We start from the raw sequence: 21,162 nt of genomic DNA, 5'->3' as shown, positions 1-21,162 counted from the left end.
CATAACTACCCTTCCATAACTCTGACATAAAATTTAACTATTTTGAATGACCTTTCCTCAAGTTTTCTTTTGATGCCAGTTTCTGGTTTGGTGATTATCCTGGCTATATCAGGTTCTAGATGGAAGAACACACATAAGCTTTGGTAGATCTGCTCACCTGGAAAGACATTGAGTAAGGATTATATGTCTATCATCAGAGGATCCACTGAGCCAAGTGTGGAGAGATTCATCATTTTGACAACCAGCTGATGAATTTTGGAGGCCACGGTCTCCAAATTTTGTGAAATGACTATTAAATTGTGGAGAAATTGCTAGCGTTCTAGTGAAAATAATCATAAGTCTCTTGGAGGATTGAAGAAGATCCAGGTTGGCATTGGAAGAAGAAAAGCTGAAGGAACAAGGTGATTTGTTTGCTGTCCTGAGTTCAAACTTATGCTACATAAATTTGTTGGGCACACTGGGATAGCACTAAATGGATTCCGTCACCCCTGCTTGTAATATTTTGTTCAGGTCTGGCTTTAGATACAGAGAGTGGGATATGGTGAAAGTTTCTAGGAAGGTTTCCCTGATCCAAACTGCATCAAGTCCTCTTGGATACAGTGCCCCAAATCCAACCACCAGTGTTAGGGTATTGTATTTTAAAGGTACTTCCTTATGAAATACAAACATTCCTGGGAAGAACATTAAGCTATCATCAATCCTTAATACTTTGGTAAGAATTAGTTTGTTAGATTGCTTTTCTTCTCTGACTAATGGCTAGTGAGGAATTGTTTTAGTAGAAAGGAGTGATAATTTGGGTCATGGCACACTGTTTGGCAAGGGCAGGCCTGGGTGGGGTTATTATAGAGAGACATTGGGCATCTATCAGTGTGAAAATAACAGGTACTTGAGATGTGGGAAGAGAAAACTCCAAGGAATTTGCAAATTTTAGTTGCAGCTTTCTTTGTTTTTTGATTTGCAAAAATTACTGGGTGGGGATCAATCAATCAATATTTATTAAATGCCTAGTATGTTCCAGGTAACTACGTTAGGTGCTAGGGACACAAAGACAAAAGTTAAGCATTCCCTGCCTTCAAGGAGTTCACCTTCTATCGGGAATACAACAGATACATAAATATGTACAAAATATATAGAAAAGAAAGACAAGGCAATTGTGAGAAGGCATTAGCAGCTAGATCAGAGCCTGATGGAGGTATTCCACTCTTTGAGCTTTAAAGGAAACTAAAGATTCTATGAAAAGGTGAGAAAGGATTGGATTGTGTTCAGTATGGCACTGACATTGTGTTTCTTTCATAGCTAGGACTGATCCCAGCTTCATTAGGGTGCAAGGTAGAAGCTGGTGAAAATGTATTTTTTTTTGTGACCACTGTTTGGTGATCCAAACCAAATACAGGGTTGGGAGGGGCCAAATATACTCCTCCTCCCTGGTTTTTGGCTCCCACAACAAGTACTTAAGTAAATGGCTACCCATTACTATGTTTAAGTAATCAGCTTGAATTAAATTTAGTCTCAAAAAAGAAAAAAAATCAGTTAATTTCAACCAATATTTATTAAGTGCCTACTATATGCAAAGTATTGTGTTAGTCATAGAAATATAGTCTCTGCCTTTAAAGAGCTTATTTGTGCTCTCTAGGTCAGAAGAAAGGTTCAATGGAAGCTTAGAGAGCCCTCGGTGGTCAGGAAAGCCCTATTCAAATCTGACTGCAGGTGTTTATTATCTGTGCGACCTAAGGAGGTTTCGGTTTTAGCTGCAACTTAATCCTTGGTGGTTTCTGAGTTGCCAAAATTAAGGGGGTGGAAATCCATCAATGGGCATTTATTAAATGCCTACAATGTTTTAGGCATTAGAAACTCAAGTAAGTCTAATATAAGGTAACAGGCAAAATAGGGGAAATAGAACAGAACAAATGCTGGAAGAAAATTTGAGATTTATTTCATTGGTTTGAGGTATTAAAAGTCTTTTACAATTTGATTCTCATCTACCTCTCCAGCTTTATTATATTATTTATTATATTCCCTTTACAAGAATGGCCTAGGCAAATTAGTCCTATTGTTCCTCATTCCTAACACTTCATCTTCTGTCTCCTTGCCTCTTATTGGCTGACTCCCATGCCTGGAATGTACTTCCTTATGCCCACTCTTGTTAGAATCCTCGTTTCCTTCAAGAATCAGCTCAGGCACCACCTTATCGGATTCCCCAAAGCTTATAGTACCTACCACCACCCCCTCCCCTCCCCCCCCCCCCCACTGTTGTATTGGATAGAGTGTAAGCTCCTTGAAGACAGAGGCTTTTTTGCTGTGTATGCCCAGTACCTAGGATGGTGCCTAACATGTATTACGTGCTTAATAAATGCTAGTGGACAGATTTAATGCGTTTGTAGGAGGGTCAGAGAAGGCTTTATCAAAGATACTCAAAATGGATGTTGGAGGAAGATAAGTATTTTAAAGGCAGAAATGAAGAGGGAGTGCATTCCAATGATGACGGACAGCCTGCATTAAAGAGCAGAGGTGGGTGACAGCCAGATGAGATCTAGAATGGCTAGGAATTTACTTTGGCTGAAAAAAATTTCATTATGGGTGAGTGAAGGTATGAGGAAATGAGGTTTGGTCTTCTCTCAATCCGGTCTGCTTCTTACCGCCCCCCCCCCCCCCAACTCCCAACAAATAAAATCACATGATTCAGGGAAACTCTAGGCTGGTCGCAATTCGATCTGCTCCTGAGCTATGTCCATATAAGGGAGGAATTGAATAAATGTCCCTGTATCACCTACCCCATTGGCTAAAAAATACTGTGTTCCGATTAGCTAATTTTTGCACATAGATTGTAATCCTCAACTGAGTAGAAGTCATCAGCTGAAAGGGGCTGGTGAAGTCAAGGGCCTGAGGAGGATATTTGGAACCACCAGCCATTGTAAGTAGTATGATGAGTCAGAGATTGATAAAAGGATTGCAAAACAGGGTTGAAGGCCTAGTTAAGCCATGAATTGGATGGTCTGAATTTGTAATGGACCCAATAAGCAAATATTTATGACTTCTTCCAGCTGTGTTGAGTTGGCTTGGGAACAAGAACAGAAAAATTTAGATGTGGGGGTGAACCCCATCCATCATCTCAACTCTACAAACTTCTCCCTTAGTTGCCAAGGTTTGTCACCAAAATAATCTACTGGTTTTTGGTGACAACCCCCTTTCAGTGAAGGGAAATGAGGAAATTCAGTCACCTTAGGTGGTTTGCTCTTCGTCTCAGTGGCAAACTATGGACTAGACCTTTGGTGCTCTTTTCTTGGGGCTAGAGGGCACTTCTCATAAGAACAAAGCCTTGTAGAACACTGATCCCCTTGCACTCCACTCCCCACTTTTCCCTAACTATATGCTTTTGTTTATAAATTTTTAGCTAATCTTTAATTACTAGAATAGACTGGCACTGAAAGTAACTTATGTGGCTGGAATGAACTGCTTCATGTAGTGAGACAATTCAGAGCCAACAAAATGCCCTTTGAACAATGTAATTTAACTTTAAAAACAGGAAATTGCGTTTTCTTGATTTTATGTTTTTAATCTTCAAAACTGTATTATGAATCAATTCTTACATCTGTAGAGGTGTTGATAAATAATACTTGTTTTGTATGGGGTATGGTCTTGGGTCAGCTGCTTCCAAACCCAGCTCTCTTTCCACTACTTGTTTTGTCTTTGAAAATTAAGAATAGCTACGATTCAGATATTGAATCTTGGTTAACTAAATGGGCAGTTAAACGTCTACAATTTTACCACCTTTTAATCAATTATCCTCTATTTAAATAATTGCCTGATATTAAATAAAACATGAAAAAATATGCATAGTCCATAAATACCCTTTTGAATATTGTAATATAGTGAAGCATGTAATAGACGAGATTTTTCCAAGAAGCTAATAGTTGAAAAGTGTAAACAATACACAATGGCTGTAATGGGGCCAGTACCCAAACACAGAGGCCCAGGCAGGCACAGCTCACCCCAGTGACTCATCAGAGTACCCACCCACTCTTCCTCTGGCTGTCCCCTTTCCCTCCCAACTAGAGAGTTGAAGTAAAAAAAAAAAAATGGGAGGAGGGATAAACCACAGCAATACAATCAAGGGAAAAAGCAATCACAAAAAGGCTTTTTAAATTAGGAAAAGGTAAAACCATAAAAAAAAAAAAAGACAGTCATTTGCAAAGGCTGGTGGGTCAAACTTAACAAAGAAGTCCTAGAAATGAGAGTGCAGAATGCTCAACTAATAACTCTTCTCCATTTTTAAAGTTATTAAAAAAATGTCTGAAATGAGATTGAGGTCATAGTATTTAGACCTGGAAAGGCCCCTGGGGTTCACCTGATCCAATTCTCTCATTTATATTTTAGAAAACAGAGGCCTGGAGAGGTTGAGTCATTTACCCAGGGATACAGAGGCACTGAGTGGCAGCACCGGGGTATGGTCTTGGGTCAACTGCTTCCAAACCCAGCTCTCTTTCCACTCCTCCACATGTAGGGTCTCTTTCACATTAGCTGTGGTAAACTGCCAGGAATCTGACAATAACTTTTTCATCCTTGACTGACCATTTCTTCCCTAAGACGGGAAAGTAAACTACATGCTACAAGTATCCTCTTTTAAACAAAACTTGTATCTACTCAAATATATTCCTCATGTCAAATTGCCCCATATTTAAAGTTGCTGTACCATTTTCATTTACAAGATAACGAAATAATCTATACAGGCAAAATAATTAAAAAGTGACATGGTTTTATGCATAAATTCAAATAAATTTATGCTCTTCAGCTTTTGCGAGAAAGAGTTCTGAACTGACTGCTACCGAACTGTCAGCAAACTATAACTTGTGCTAAGCATTCATTCATTCCAGGGATAGTTGTACACTGTCAGTCTGGTTTTGTGGCTGCTGATAGTCATATTTCCTTGCTGTTAAAAAAATAAAAAAAGAAGCAGTTTAGTGACATTTATTATTAAAATAATAAAAGCAACTTGGTCATTCTGGTTAATATTATTAAAATACTATTCAACTAATGAATCTCTCTACAAGGAATTAGGAAAGGTTTTGAATTAAATTAGCATGCAATTCTATTTCCTAAGTGAAAGCTAACCTACTTTATATCTGTCTCATTTCCAGAGATCTATTTTCAAATACACAATGGATATTAATATCCAGTATAGTAATTACTCATTTATGGGGTATTTTAAGACCATAAAGGGACTTTAATACATTATTTAATTTGATCCTCAGAAAAGTACTATAGAATAGATAGGAAGTATACTACTTTATCCCCATTTTATAGACAAGAAAATTGAGACTTATAGAAATTAAATATCTAAGATTACATTTTTAGTAAGAAACAGAAAGCATATATGAGCAAAGTTCTCTTAATTAAATATTTAATAGCATAAATAAAAATTATTTCTCCTCCCAAATGTATTCATATTATATGTTTTCTTCTTCCTACAATACTTCTACTGAGGGTAAGTGAATACAAATAAAATAACCTTTTGTCTATGCTTTGAGGAATTTGCTAACACTTTAAATAAGAAGTGTGAAGAGATATTAACTTTAGATTTTGTCTATGGCATTAAAAAATGTCACTGAGGACATGTATGGCCAGAAATAGGCGGTCATAAGGGAAGACTAACAGATGGACAATTTCAGCGCACTGAGATTAGATGAAGATGAACAACATCAGCAGCTAGCTGAATGTAGTGGACATGGGGCTAGACTTTGAGTCAAGAAGTCAAGTCAATAAGTCTTTATTAAGTGTCTAGAATATGCCAGGCACCTCGCTAAGTGTTGGGGCTAGAAAGGCAAAAACAACCGCAGCCCTCTTGGGGCTCACAGTTCAACAAGGGAAACAACATGCAAACACCTTTGTTCCAACAAGGTCCAGACAGTGTAAATGGAAAGTAATCTCAGAGCGAAGGCACTAATATTAAGGAGGACTGGAAATGCCTTCTTGCAAAAGGTACGATTTTAGCTGAGACTTGATGGAAGGCAGGAGGTGTTCCTGGCTCTGCTTCTGACTTTTCAGACTTTCCCATCTCATTCTGGAAATCTCCCCCACTCTGCCAGTCCCTTCCTCCCACTGGTGAGTTTCTCCTGGGGTCTCTATTTTGGGCAAGGGCCTCAGCTGGCTAATCTTTCCCTCAAGGGTCTGGTTCTCACTTTCTAGACTCTGGGCACCATCCTCCTCATCTTCCCTTTGCTTTTCAGATCCCTTTTGCATATAGTCTTCCCTCTTAGAAGGTAGCTCCTGGAGTGTAGGGAATGTTCTTCTTTTTGGCTCTCTGTATTCTCAGAATTTAGCACAGCGTTTGGCACACAATAAACATTTATTCAATCTCCACATTGCCTGGGAGATGAGGAGAGTGAGAATTCCAGGCCTGGGGCACAACCAGTAAAAAGGCATGGAGTAGGGAGATGGAATGTCTTGGGTGATTGTGTTAAAGTTGTATCTTATTCTGTTCCACTGGATCACCTCTACTCCCTCGCCTAATCAGTATAGTACATATGTTTTGTGAGGAGCCAGTAAAAGGGGAAATAGCAGGAAGTGAGATTACAAAGGGGACCTGGATGTCATGTCCAAACCTTCCTTAAGATCAAAGGAGCATAATATGAGAACTGTATCATACGTTAGCCAAAATTCACATCCTAGTAATATGTGCCCAATCAGGAGAAACTGTCTGGGCACTGTGGTCGAGGTTCTGGTTCTATGATTTGTAAATTCCAGCTACATTCCAGACCTACAGAATATTAAAAAGGTGTTGATAACTTTGGGATAATGACTTTGAAGTTTTACTAATAACTTTGAGATGATTTGGATGTGTTAATGAACTGACTCCAAGGTGCCATAGATAGGAATTGGTGTGTTTCCTCAAAAAAACCCCAACCCTATAAAAATGAGACCTCAAGCTCCTTCCCCCTGGCCTCCCACGTCTCCTAAGAGTATTTGCTGCCAAGTGTTCCCAGCTCTAGTCCTCTATTACTTAAGTGACTCATCTCCTCTCCATTCCTCTTCTTTGCACTTCTGGCCTCCATTCACCATCCCATTACCCGCCCCCCCCCATTTCTGAGTTGTCTGCCTCTATATCCCCACTTTTCATTGCTTGTCTTTGTATTCCCTTTGCTGTTAGTCCTTACACCTATTGCAGTTATTAAAGTATTACTGCTGCCCTGTTTTCCCACTGCCAAATGTGGCCTTTCCTGACAAGGACCCAAAGAACCCTGCCCTAATCAATTCAGTGATGGACAACAAGAAGGGCAGGGCCACTGGGTTACAGAGTAAGTGGAGAAATAAGGTGTAAAAAGACTGGAAAGAGGGGCAGCTAGGTGGCGCAGTGGAGAGAGCACCAGCCCTGGAGTTAGGAGGACCTGAGTTCAAATCCAGCCTCAGACACTTGACACTAGCTGTGTGACCTTGGGCAAGTCACTTAACCCAATTGCCTAACTTAAAAAAAAAAAAGACTGGAAAGGTAGGAGGAGGTTGGATTATGAAGGGCTTTGAATACCAAACAGAAGATTTTATATTAGATCCTAGTGATTACAGGGAGCCACTGCAGTTTACTGAATAGCAGGGGCAGAAGGGGCAGTGATATAGTCAGGAAAGCTTTAGGAAAGTCACTTTGATAGCTGAGTTCAGCATATACTGGATCATATATCCAGTACTGGGTATAACAGAAAAGAGACTTGAGGTAGAGAGACCAACCAGAGGGCAACTGAATAGTCCATGCATGAGATGATGAGGGCCTGTACTAGGGTGATAGAAGTGTCAAAGAAGAAAAGGGGCCAACATGAGAGATGCTACAAAGGGAGAATCAACAGAATTTGGCAATAGACTGATACGGGGAATGAGAGAGAAGGGTCAAGGAGGATACCTAGATTGTGACTGGGGGACTGGGAAGATGGTAGTGCCTTTGACAGGAACAACGAAGTTAGAAAAGAGTAGGTTTTGAGGGGGGAGATAATTAGCTCAGTTTTTGGACATGTTGAGTTTAAGAATGACTTAAGATTCTTCCTCAAACACTTACCAGCTCTATGACCTTGGGCAAGTCAATTAACCACCCTGTTCCTCAGGTTCCTCATCTATAGAATGAGAGGGTTGGATTCAATGACCTCTACAATCCCTTCCAGCTCTAAATCTATGAACTTGAGGAAGGCAAATAGAGCAGAGTGCAGATCTTCTATGGAGGTATTACAAAAGACATAGGAACAAGAATAGTGAAGGATGAGAAGGCATGAAAAGTTTGCAATCTATTAGTGGAAGGAGGAAAACTAAGAACAATAATATTGATAATAATAGCTCACTATGTACAAGGCACTGCTAAGTACTTTACAAATATCTCCTTTGAGACTCACAACAGTTGGGGGCGGGGTAAGGTGCTATTATTATCCCCATTTTACTGAGGAAGAAAGTAAGACAGACAGAAGTGAAGTGATTAGCCCAGGGTCACATAGCTAGTAAGTATCTGAGGCCAAATTTGAATTCGGGTCTTCCTGATTCCAGGCCTGGAACTCTATTATACCATCTCATTGCTTCTAATACCAATTAGATTGTGGATCCATTAAAGTATCTATGTCTATACTGTCAACCTTATTAAAAAACAAAGTTATGGGGCAGCTAGGTGGCACGGTGGATAAAGCATTGGCCTTGGATTCAGGAAGACCTGAGTTCAAATCCAGCCTCAGACACTTGACACTTAACTAGCTGTGTGGCCCTGGGCAAGTCACCCCTCATTGCCCTGAAAAAAAACAACAACAAAAAAACCCCCAAAGTTATACAGATTTATCTTCAGTTAATTTGGAACATTCTTTACTCCAAATCAGAGGAAATGAATATGTCATATACCACTTAAACATCAGAAATTCTTATTTTCCTCTAACCAAGTTATTTGAGGTACATAGCTATTGTGTTCAATATGTAAAGATGTGAACTATTCAAGTGCTAATGCTAAATACAATCTAAACAGAAAAACACATGCAACTCTAGAGCTCTGAAAGTGAACCCACTTTATATACTTACAAATAGAATACATTTCTAGTTGTTGCCTTAAACGGATTTTGCTCATCGTGTCATAGAAGTTGGATTCTGTCAAAGTTTCTGACACGGGAGGCACACTGAATATTCTCATGATCTTCCTCTTATTCCTAAAACACACATTGAAAAGTAATTAGCAACAAGAAAGACAAAAAAGAATGTCTGTTTATATAATATTTTGTTATTATCTTGTACCTCATACTCAAAAGAAATTATTTATTTATTTATTTTAGTGAGGCAATTGGGGTTAAGTGACTTGCCCAGTGTCACACAGCTTGTAAGTGTTAAGTGTCTGAGGCCAGATTTGAACTCAGGTACTCCTGACTCCAGGGCCAGTGCTCTATCCACTGCGCCACCTAGCTGCCCCAATAATTTTATATTTAAACACGATTTCATTATAATCTCTTTGTTCTACCAAGTGATTGGGCCACGTCATTGGTGAAAAGGAAGAAGCACAGGGCGCTCCTCTGGCCCCTTCTCTGGTTCAGATATCTCCACAAAGGGTAGACTCTATGAATACACATAAGAATTTCGATTCTATAATTTAAGCAAAATCTGTTCCTATTCTCTCTTCCTTGTAACAACTCATATCTCTACAGAATTATCAGGCTTATGAGTGTCTTTCTCCCCAACTATGGGAGGTAGGTAGTGTAAGTATCATTATCTCCATTTTGCCAATGAGAAAACATGGGTTCAGTGAAGGAAATGGTTGGCCCAGGCTCACATTAATAAATGACAAAGATTTCATAATTTCTTGGAGGTGGCATTTGATTTGGGGTAAAAAGGATGGGTGGTGTTTCAGCAGTTGAAGGTGAGGAAGCATATAGCATTCTGTGTGTTGGAAACAAGGGGAATAATGTGAGCAAAAGTGGATCTGGAAAAAGGTAATTTGTGGGTGAAAGAGAGCAGTCCAGTTTAGCAGAACAATAGTAGGAAGAAGTCCCCAGTATCAAGATTTCTTGAATTCAAGTTAAGGGAAAAAAAAAAGAATTCAAGTCAAGAGAGATTAGGATAGAAAGAGAACTAGAAGAAATTAAACTAAGTGGTAGAATACAGGTCCTTATTGGTGAATGTCTCATGTGGCCATATATATGTATGTATGTGTATATGTGTATATACATATACATATGCATATACATACACACACATATCTAGGACATTGCCAACCATGCTTCACTTTACTCCCAGTCATCTTTTTACCAGCCGTGTTACCTTCTTAAGGGCTTAACCCCATCAACTCTAGAACTCCTGAGCCTAGGGTCTTCTTGATCTGATTGGCTCCACTTATCATTTCTCTAACTTGCCAACAAAATTACCCTCCCTGGCCACCACACCCCTATATAGAATATAAGTTTCTTAAGGGTAGGAAATATCATTGCTTTTATATTTTATTACTAGTGCTTAGTATATAGTAATGCTCAATAAATATTTCTTAATTTATTCATTAAAAATATTTAAACCATCAAGGACATTACATTCTAATGAAAAGAAAACAATCCATATCAGGGTGTACTGGCCAGGGAAGAGTATTTTAGTCTGGGAAGTCAGAGGATGGTGAGTGGAATGATAGGGCAATCAAGTCACATATCCTTTCCAGAAGCAATAGTAAGATTCATGTTGTTTGGGACAATTGCCTCAGTTTACCTAAATAATTCGAGACCATCAAGTCAAGCAGAGACAGATTTATTTCATTCTCATGAGAATGGGCGATCCCATGCAAGAGATGAGGAGCGAACTAATGAGCTCATGAGTTGGGTTTTTAAGGAAGTTTTGAAGGGGGGGTGGGGCCTCGTGTACAGGGTGAGCTCACAATCTAACATCCAATCCTGTCTCACCCAGGATTTGTGTTCAGCTCATGATCATGGTATGGATGCATGCTCAGCTATATCTGACAGTTGGGGGGAAGGGGAGGGGGAAAGGGTGAAAACACTCTACCCATGTAAGAGCGGGGAGAAGGTGGGGAGAAGGGGAGATATGGTAGACAGATTTATTTGAGCTGGGGCTTAGGAATGCAGGAGGGGAGAGGTAGTGTCAGGGTGAGTCTGCACTAACAGGAGATAGCTCTCCTGCAGGGTCATAAAACAAGGGGGGCAAGAGGGGTATTATAGTAACAGAATGGCTAACAATAACAAAGACTAGGGGCTTTGGAATGCAAGCAGGGAGGGAGGGATGGCTAACAGGAAACACTAAGTTCAGCAAAGCAAGATACATGATTACTACAATATTCTGTTATTAGCAATGGGACTAAACATGGACAGAATAATCTAATAATAAGTCTCAGAGTCTAAACTGACTCAAGTCCACCATATCCCACTCAATGTGATTATCAACGAATGGCATTACGGATTACTTTTTTACACCAAGAGTTGAAAAATGCCATAACCCATATAATTTTTGAGCTATTATGACAACCAATTTTCATATCTAATCTGATATTTTCATAAACTTACCTTCTGGCATACATGAAAAGGCCAAAGCTAACAAGAATCACTATCAGGTACACGTTGGTGGCCTCATTCCAGGCTTCATGAACGGTGTAATCAATAGAGCCATCATCTCCCATCACTCCATAACCTCCAGCCATGATACTATAATAGAAAAAAGAAATTATATTTTCTTATGGCTAAGTTGCCAGGCCTGGCCACTTAACTAAACCCTACAATTAACTTTTATTATTCTCAACTTTCAAAGACTCGTCCCAGGGGTGCTGGTTCAGGCTTCTCTGAGATGAATTGTTGCCAAAGGAAGATGACTGAGATGGTCACACTTTCCAAAACTTAATCTGAACAATAATGAAGACAAAGGCAGCAGAGTACTTTAAAAGAGCAGACCAATAGGGTTCTGCTTATGAGGCCAAGAAAGCAATGCTACAAAAACAATACCAGCCTTGACAATATTTGGTAGTCTTAACAATACTGATTTTAATGACAGTGAGAATTTTCTAAGTACTAAAGGGATTAGTGCTCTCTCCTCCACATGCTTCATTATGTTGACAGAAAATTTGTGGTAGTTTATCTAGCTTTGGGTTCTGGGCCAAAGTCATTTGGAAAAGGGGGATTAAAAAGTTTTGTTCTTTATCTGATCTGCTATTTATCTTCTCTAATAAAGTTCTGCTCGGATGATCATCAGGGCATGGAGGTCACCCTGGAGTCTCAAAGGCCATCAAGTTTTTCCAATTTGGAAAGACACATGGGCCCAGTGAAGAATCCTATGCTTGTTGCCAGGGGATCAGGTTGGCTTCTGAAGTGAAGAAATTTTTGACTTAAACAAGCTTGTGATATGCTTCAGTAGGAGTATTCATATTGCTGAAATCATTGTATCCTAGAAGGTATTTACTCCCCTGCTCAAAACCCTTCAGGGGCTCACTAGTATCTATTAGATGGAAGTTCCTTAGTCTGGCATTTAAATTCCTCTACAATCTGGCTCCAGGCAATCTTTCAAGCCTTATTTTTACAGCTAGAGCCAAACTAGACTAAGGGGAATTTCCAGATCTTATCCTATCCTTTCACACCTTTGTGCATTCACACAGGCCTTCTGCCATGCCTGGTAGGCACTTCCTTCTCATCTCCATCTATAAGTATCCTCCTCTTCTTTCTTTTTTTGGTGAGGCAATTAGGGTTAAGTGACTTGCCCAGGGTCACACAACTAGTAAGTGTCAAGTGTCTGAGGCCAGATTTGAACAAAGGTCCTCCTGAATCCAGGGCCAATACTCTATCCACTGCACCACCTAGCTGGCCCTATCCTCCTCTTTTTTCAAGGTTCAGCATGGGAGCCTAGTCCTTTCATGAAACTTTTCCTCAGTGACCTTTAGGTGGTCAAAAAAAGCAACATGGGCTAACAGGTCTGACACTGCCTTCATGACACCAGACAAGTTACTTAGTTACCTGACACCTCAATGGCTTCATCTGTAAAATGAAGGACTTGGACTACTAGATCAAAGCTTCTTAAACTGTGGGATCCCGTAACTGAATGTGGGGGTTGGGAAAACTTGGCAACAGTAAAAGGTTATGTATACCTATTTTATATACCTATATACTCGGGTTGTGTAAAAATTTCTTGGGCGAAAAAGGGTCCTAAGTGGAAAAAGCTTAAGAAGCCCTGGGCTAGATGAGCTCTGAGGCCCTTCCAATTTTGATGTTATCATCCCTATGATACTAAGATGACCTCTGGGATCCCTTCCAGCTATAACTCTATTATCCTGTGATTGTCCCTTTCTTAAAATCCTATTTTATTTTATTTTTTTTGGTGGGGCAATGAGGGTTAAGTGACTTGCCCAGGGTCACACAGCTAGTAAGTGTCAAGTGTCTGAGGCCAGATTTGAACTCAGGTCCTCCTGAATCCAGGGTCAGTGCTTCATCCACTGTACCACCTAACTACCCCCTCTTATAATTCTCAATTCTTTATCTAAACCCCTCTTTTCTCTCATAACATTTTACCTTTTATCATAACTGTTATCTCCACACCCAAATTATATTGTTAGAGACTAGTAGTAGGCTTCCACCAGTCAAGGACGACTGTGGATCAGCGCCTTGAAGAGCCACAAGCCACAGTGTGGCTGTGCAGTCTGATACGGGAGCTGCAGCTCCTGCCGCAACGAGGACATCAGAAAACTGTGCTCTCTGTTGCCCCTCGGTTCCTGCGTCCTGTTAGAGACTATTGCTTTTTATTTTTGTACCTCTAACACTTAGCACAGGGTATGCATACATGGCAGGCCTAAATAAATGTTGAATTCAAGTTTGTCATGCCCTTACTCAAGGGGCATGTGATGGTTTTACACTAAAACTGCAATTAACAACTCTTATCCAAATCAAATGAAAAATTAAGGCAATTTTTATTAAGTAGCTAATTAACTCCTGCCCTAAAGAAGAATGTTGTTGAACAGTTTAAAATAAAAATTTTTCCATAAAATGTTCTAGTATCTGGGGGCAGCTAGGTGGCGCAGTGGATAGAGCACCGGCCCTGGAGTCAGGAGTACCTGAGTTCAAATCCGGCCTTAGACACTTAACACTTACTAGCTGTGTGACCCTGGGCAAGTCACTTAACCCCAATTGCCTCACTTAAAAAAATAATAATAATAATTTAAAAAGTTCTAGTATCTAATGGAAGTCTATCTGGATACTATAAACACTAACAGAAAAAAAGGTAAAATTGAACAGGTAATGACTGCTACTACAGTTAATTTTTTGGTACTGGGAAGAATAGCTAGAATGTCCGAGAAGTCCTTTTGCAATTTTCTTTATATTGTCTATAGCAATGGAAATACTTTATGGACTATTATTCTACTATATGAATACTGTAAATCTTCTTCTAAGTTTTGAAAATGCTCCATCTAGTATAACTCATCAATATGGTTTTTGAGTTTAAAAGTATTTACTGAGTGCTATGTTGGTTTCCTTGCCTGTAGCTTGTATCTTGTGTGAATGAAATTTCTCAAAACCTATTCTTAGCCACAGAGCATTTAATAATAGTTGATGTTTATATAGCACTTTAGAGTTTACAAAGCTTTTCTCATACATTCTACTTTCATCTTCACAGCCTATAAGTACCATAATTATTATTATTTCTTTTTTTACAGATGAGAAAACTGAGGCTTAGATTAAATCACTTGCCTGTGGTCATATAACTACTATGTGCTTGGCTTCTCTAGACTCCAAAATTCTTCAAGCCTAGCACTTCTATCACTAAATCACACTGCCTCTCATTTTAAATCTTAGCTAATGTTTTGGGATGTACCGTACTAACTTAAAGACAGTGGGTACGATGAAAGGTTACTTGGCTAAAATTATAGCGTTAGGCATGTGAGCATTTACTTTGAAATCAATTTGCATTTTAATGTGTTGAAGATATGTCCTCTGGAAATTAACCAGAAGAAAATAGAGTACCAGGCCTGGAGTCAGGAAGACAGTTCAAATCTGACCTCAGGTCCTTAGTGGTGTGACCCTGGGCAAGTCACTTAACCTTTGTTTATCTCGATTTTCCTCATTAATAAAAAGGGCATAATTTTATTATTGCATCTATTTCCCAGGGTTACTCTGAGGATCAAATGAGGTAATAATTGTAAAATGCTTAGCATAATGCCTGGCACACAGTAAATGCTATATAAATGTAAATTTATTACTATTATCATTATTATTAAATAGAAATAGGTGGACTTTAGAGATGCAGCAGTCACCTGCTGTTATACACAGCTGTGTTGAACTACTTAATCCTCACAAGCCTGGCCATGGATTTTCTTCTGAATAGAAGGAAAAGAGGCTTGCTTCTTCTTCTTCTTCTTTTTAAAAATTGCCTTAAGGGGGCAGCTAGGTAGCTCAGTGGATAAAGCACGGGGCCTGGATTCAGGAGGACCTGAGTTCAAATCCAGCCTCAGACACTTGACACTTACTAGCTGTGTGACCCTGGGCAAGTCACTTAACCTTAACTGCCTTGCTAAAAAAAAAAATCTGCCTTAAGTGGGAATAAGCAGTCAAGTGTTTTAGTTGTTTAGGACTTCACTGATACATTGTTATGGCTCTGCTTAAATTCCCATCCATTTGATTCAATTTACTATATGCAAGGCACAGCTTATATTCTCATACTATTCATACTGATAGTAGATACAAGATAGTCTGAGAAGGAAGGAGAACTAAAACTAGGGGAATGAGGAAAGGCTTCACGTAGGAGGTGGCGCCTAAACTGAGCCTTGGAGGAAGGAGAGGATTCTGAGATGAGAGACATGATAAGTGAGTGCATTCCAGGCATGGGTGTCGACAGCCTGTACTAAAGCATGAAGGCAGGAAAAGACATGTCCAGTTCAAGGAACTGTATTCCAGCTGGGTTAGGATAGAAATATGAGAAACAAGCCTGGGAAAATGGGTTAGGTTGGACCCAGACTGAAGAACCTTGAGTGCTAAGCTGACGAGTTTCTACTTGAGAAGCCACTAAAAGGCTTTTGAACAAGGGAATTATATGATCAGACCTCTGCCTTAGGAAAATGATTCTGACAGCTGTGTTAAGGATTGACTGGAGAGGAGGAAGATCAGAGGCACGAAGACAAATTAGGAAGCTATTCAATAGTATAGGCAAGAGGTGATGGAAGCCGGCACTATGGTGGAGGTTTTGTGACTAAAAAGATGGAGACAGACAGAGATGTGGAGGCAGACTCAATAAGACTTGGTAACTAACTGATTAGATACTGGAGGTGAAAGAGTCAAGGAGGAATGCAGCTAGAAGAACAGAACTAGAACTCCTGAAGGGATGGGCTTGAGAAGGAAGACAATGAGTTATGTTTTTAACATGATGAGTTTGTTTGAGATGTACATGGGATATCCACACATAGATGTCTAGTAAGCACTTCCAGATGAGGAACTAGAATTCAGGAGAGATTTAGGGGCAGACCTTGAGACCTAGAAAAGAAAACTGAATTTAAAAGCACTTATGACAACCAAGATAAAGGATGTAGACAGAAGAGCCTTGGACAAAGCTTCAGAGGACACCCACGTTGGGGAAGGGAATTCCATGACAGTCTTGAAAAGAAATCTAAAGAGAGCACTATTATAGAAGCCAAGAGCGAAGAGGACATTTAAGAGAAGGTAGCAGACAAAAGCTGCAGAGGGATCAAGAAGGATGAGAACTGAGAAAAGGCTCTATTGCAGTAGCCTGCTGGGACTCTGCCTGCTTCAAGCTTCTCCCAACTCTACTCCATCCTCCATCCAGTTGTCAAATAGAACTTCCTAAAGCACATACTGACCATGTCATGCCCTGTACTCAATAAACTCCGGTGGCTATTACCTTGAAGATTTTGGCTTTACAAACCCTCCAAAATCTGACGACCCCTTCCCACCTCTCTAGTATTCTTACACCCTACTCCCCTCCACATACTTTTCTTTTTTTTGCAGGGCAATGAGGGTTAAATGATTTGCCCAGGGTCACACAGCTAGTAAGTGTCAAGTGGCTGAGGTCGGATTTGAACTCAGGTCCTCCTGAATCCAGGCCCAGTGCTCTATCCACTGAGCCACCTAGCTGCCCCTCTCCACATACTTTTCAACCCAGTAGCAGTGGCCTCTGCGGTTTGTCAAACAAGTCATTCCATCTCCCAATTTTCCGTGCCTTTTCACTGGCTGAGCCCAGGCCTGGAATTCTTTTACTTCTCATCTCCACTTTCTGGTTTCCTTCAAGTCCCAGCTAACAGCCCACCTTTTACATGCCTTTCCCAATCTTTCTTAATGCAATTGCCTTCCCTATATGATTTTCTCCACTTCATCCTGTCTCTATCTTGTTTGTACATTGGTGTTTTCATGCTGCCTCCCCAATTGGACTGTGAACTCCTTGAGGGCAAGGCCTTTTGCCTTCCTTTGTATTCTCAGCACTTAGTACAGTTCCTGGCACATAGTAGGTGCTAAAATGTTGAGTGATTGATTTATAAAACTCATCCTGTATTGGCAGAACATGTTCTGAATCAGCTCTCTAGTACAGTTATGATGAAAGATTTGCACTGATTTCAAGCCACAGAGACTCAAAGATTGTCTTCTAAGTTATAATGGGGTTTGCTGTCTGAGTTGGTAGAAGCAGTACTATCACTGCAGGCCTGACTTCAGGGAAGTCAAGACCTCACAACCTGATCCCTTTTCTTTATCTGTAAAATTAAGAGACTGGAATAGATGATTTCAAAGGTTTCTTCTAGTTCTAAATTCTATCACCCCGTAGTGCTTTATAAAGCACTTTTCTCACACCATCCCTGTGACACAGGTAGTATGAGTATTTTGAACTCTATTTGAGAAATGAGGAGACAGGGTCAGAAAAGTTATTCATTCTCAGTCAAAGAACTGGAAAGTGGCAGAGCCAGACTTAAGCTTTCTGATTCCCAGTCCAGCACTTTTTCTACTCCATTAACCTAGCCCTCAAACACATTCTTGTATAGTCCCCATTGTGAACAATGACATGCATTATTAATGAGATGACTAATTGCCAGGAGTATGGGTCTGTGACCATGGTTCAGAATAATACTAAGTGATCTACATGGGGATGGACCCTGACCTCAACCAGCTGAGCCAGCCACATACACAAGCAACTGTTGTGTGGTTATAGCATGCTACCATAGCCTTCAACTCTAGTTATGGAGCAAAATGTCCAAGGGCATTTGTTCCTATGGCACTCACCTAGCCAGTTAATGTTTCAGTGACATTCCTGATAGACTAGTCATGATTAGAATGTCATTTGGGATTTGATGTGCCAAATGACCTTTGTCACAAACTGTTTTTGTGAAGGACTGATTCAATAATGACTGCAGTTCTTTTTTTTTTTTTTTTTTTTGCAGGGCAATGGGGGTTAAGTGACTTGCCCAGGGTCATACAGCTAGTAAGTGTCACATGTCTGAGGCTGGATTTGAACTCAGGTCCTCCTGAATCCAGGGCCGGTGTTTTATCCACTGTGCCACCTAGCCGCTCCCTAGTTATTTCTTTAAAAAAAAAAAAAAGATTATGGACTCCTGTCTCTTTTTTTTTTGGGGGGGTAGGGCAATGAGAGTTAAGTGACTTGCCCAGGGTCACACAGCTAGTAAGTGTCAAGTGTCTGAAGCTAGATTTGAACTCAGGTCCTCTTAAATACAGGGCCAGTGCTTTATCCACTGTGCCACCAAGCTGCCCGACTGCAGTTATTTCAAAAAGGAGATGAGATGCAGAGATGCTAGGCAGATCTAACTAACTCCAGGTAAAAATGTCATCAGGTCAGGATAAAATGGCATAAAACAATGTAGTCAAAACAAAACCTTTGTCAGGAACTTCTGGTTTTGGACGAGTACATAAGTTGACTTGGGAATCAAATGATTCTGCCACCAAATCTTGATCCTGGTCCCCTGATTATGGGCTCTAGACACATACAAAATTTTCAGGCAGACGTTTCATATTTTGTGATATACAGAACTTCAAGCTTATGAGAAGAAAGGCACTAGAAATAACTAATGTGCAATTAATCTTGATTCTTATGTACTAAGGAAATTTTTCAATGACCTTGTTTCTTGTTCTCTCAGGACTCCAAACACAGGCTTAAAGGGACTGTACTGTCAACTCCAAATTTGTAAGACCTTTGAATTCTTGCAAAAAGTAAAGAAAATAGGCTGAGCTAAAAGGTATATTTTAACAGGAAAAAGTGAAGAAAATGTCTAAATTAAGATGTCTCTCAATGCAGGACCAGGTAGGAAATTCCCATCAGTATTATTACCTGGGCTCTTAAAAATAAATGACTGGGGGGCAGCTAGATGGCAGTGGATAAAAGCACCGGCCCTGGATTCAGGAGGAGCTGAGTTGAAATCTGGCCTCAGACACTTGACACTTACTAGCTGTGTGACTCTGGGCAAGTCACTTAACCCTCATTGCCCTGCCCAAATAAATAAATTAATAAATGACTGAAGGGGAAGCTAGGTGGTACAGTGCATAAAGCACTAATCCTGGATTCAGGAGGACCTGAGTTCAAATGCAGCCTCAGACACTTAACACTTACTGTGTGACGCTGGGCAAGTCACTTAACCCTCACTGCCTCAGGGCAAAAAATAAAACAAAACAAGACACTAGCTGTGTGACCCAGGGCAAGTCTCACGAAAACAAACAAACAAAAAAACCCAAACAAAAAAAATGACTGAAACCTATTTTGAGTTATTTTGACTTGCTACTTTTAAAAACTCCTCTACAATCAAATCACTCAGGAAATCTTTTATTTGGATAAAGTGAGGCTCTAACTCTCCGTTTGCTTTAGAAAGGTTAATGGCCAATCATTTTTTTCAACATTTTCCCTAAAATTTAAAGGGTATGATCATTGAGGGAGGACAGCCGGTTTTGAAGCCAGGAAACACTTGTGTGCTAGCCTCACCTCTGACACAAACTGGGCAAGATTTGCCCAAGTGGCTCTGGTTGTGTTACTTAACCTCTCAATGCTCTAGGTAACCATTTAAAAGTGTAAGTGGCGCAGAAGGTGACAAGAGAGAAAGGGAATTTCCTTACCGGGGAATACTCTGTAACACTGAAATCACTATCGCTATTTCTATCACCAGAGAAATCGGGAAAACACTGCTTCCTGTGATTCCTGGAGAATTTTAGGAGTAAGATAAAAAGAGAAAACTGCCCTCATCACCCAACAAATTCACCTTAAAAAGTAGGAAGTAAGATGAAGAGAAGGGCTAAGGGAAACGGTGAAGAGAAGAAAAATGAACACAAGGGAAGAGTCTGGGAGTGAGGAAAGGGACAAAGGAAGAGGATCAGAGAAAGGGAAAGGATCACAGAGATGATCTACGAGGTACCTTAGAGGTCATCCAACATCCTTATTTTACAAATGAGGAATTGGGAAACTCAAAGACTTGCCTAAGCAGGGGAAAGAGGTGGAGGCTGGGGCGGGGGAGAGGAAGGATGATTACTCAACTAGTAAATGTCCCTGGCTGAATTTGAACTCAGGGCTTCCTGACTCCAGGTCCTCTCTATCCACTGCACCACCTAGCTCTTTCCATAGCGCCAATTTATTTTAAGAGGTGAGGAACCTAGGTCTAAAGTCACAGATAAGGAGAATAGGAGGTCTGATTTTGAACTCAGGTTTCCCCCTCCCCCTCCTTCCCCCCCCCCCAACAGGCAGGTGAGAAGAGAGGAAAGAAAAGGAAGGAGATGGAGTGGGGGAAGGAGAGGAGGAAAAAGTGATATAGGAGCAGAAGCATCGGGACAAAGGGACTGGAAAAGAGAGCAGGAGAGTGAGTGGGTATTAGGGGAGGGAGGAGGGAAAAGGGGAGAGACGGAGAAAGGAAGGAATAGGGGAAAGGGGAGGGAGTGGGGATAGGGACCGAGCAATGATAAAGAGCCAGGGGGCATAAGGGGAGGCCGCGGGAAAAAAGGAGGCGGGGCGAGCCGGCGAAAGGGGCGGGGACTGCGGCTGGTGACGCGGTCTGCGCGCGAGGAGAAGGGCGGGGGGGGGGGTAAGGGGGGGCCCGAGGGAGGGAAACGAGTCCAACTCACGCTCGGGAGGCGGCCCCGGGGCCAGCGCCTCGTCCCACTCTCAGCCTCTTTCCCCCTAGCTCGGGACCCGGCGCACAGGAACTGCTTAGACCTGGCGGCCCCGGCCGACCCCAGCCGTCGTCATTTCCTGCCGGCCTTTCTGTTTCCG

At 40.8% G+C, this 21,162-nt stretch overlaps 1 protein-coding gene across 2 annotated transcripts; it reads right to left on the bottom strand.

Moving 5' to 3' along the window:
- Positions 1-2,093: 2,093 nt before the first annotated feature.
- Positions 2,094-21,138, bottom strand: SMIM19 (small integral membrane protein 19). Of its 2 annotated transcripts, none has more exons than XM_043983253.1 (4): positions 21,015-21,138; positions 11,496-11,633; positions 9,031-9,155; positions 2,094-4,927 (listed from the first exon to the last, which is right to left on the bottom strand). In XM_043983253.1, the coding sequence occupies exons 2-4, from the start codon at positions 11,627-11,629 to the stop codon at positions 4,863-4,865; spliced, it is 324 nt and encodes a 107-aa protein (XP_043839188.1). In that variant the 5' UTR covers positions 11,630-11,633; positions 21,015-21,138; the 3' UTR covers positions 2,094-4,862. The 2 variants fall into 2 exon arrangements, with proteins under 2 accessions (XP_043839188.1, XP_043839190.1); XM_043983255.1 differs by lacking the exon at positions 21,015-21,138 and adding an exon at positions 20,019-20,248.
- Between the last annotated feature and the right edge of the window lie 24 nt (positions 21,139-21,162).

The sequence above is a fragment of the Dromiciops gliroides genome, chromosome 2 (assembly GCF_019393635.1).
Source record: "Dromiciops gliroides isolate mDroGli1 chromosome 2, mDroGli1.pri, whole genome shotgun sequence".
Classification (NCBI taxonomy): domain Eukaryota; kingdom Metazoa; phylum Chordata; class Mammalia; order Microbiotheria; family Microbiotheriidae; genus Dromiciops; species Dromiciops gliroides.
The sequence above is the reverse complement of the archived record's forward strand: the minus strand, read 5'-3'. Positions and strand labels throughout refer to the sequence as shown.

What these genes read in the sequence shown, in the direction of transcription:
- SMIM19 (XM_043983253.1), bottom strand. Translation starts at nt 11,629, where the DNA reads ATGGCTGGAGGTTATGGAGTGATGGGAGATGATGGCTCTATTGATTAC. An exon ending in CTTTTCATGTATGCCAGAAG is followed by an intron (nt 9,156 to 11,495) that starts GTAAGTTTATGA and finishes TGTGTGTTTTAG; the next exon opens with GAATAAGAGGAAGATCATGA. An exon ending in ACTAGAAATGTATTCTATTT is followed by an intron (nt 4,928 to 9,030) that starts GTAAGTATATAA and finishes TTTTTTTAACAG; the next exon opens with CAAGGAAATATGACTATCAG.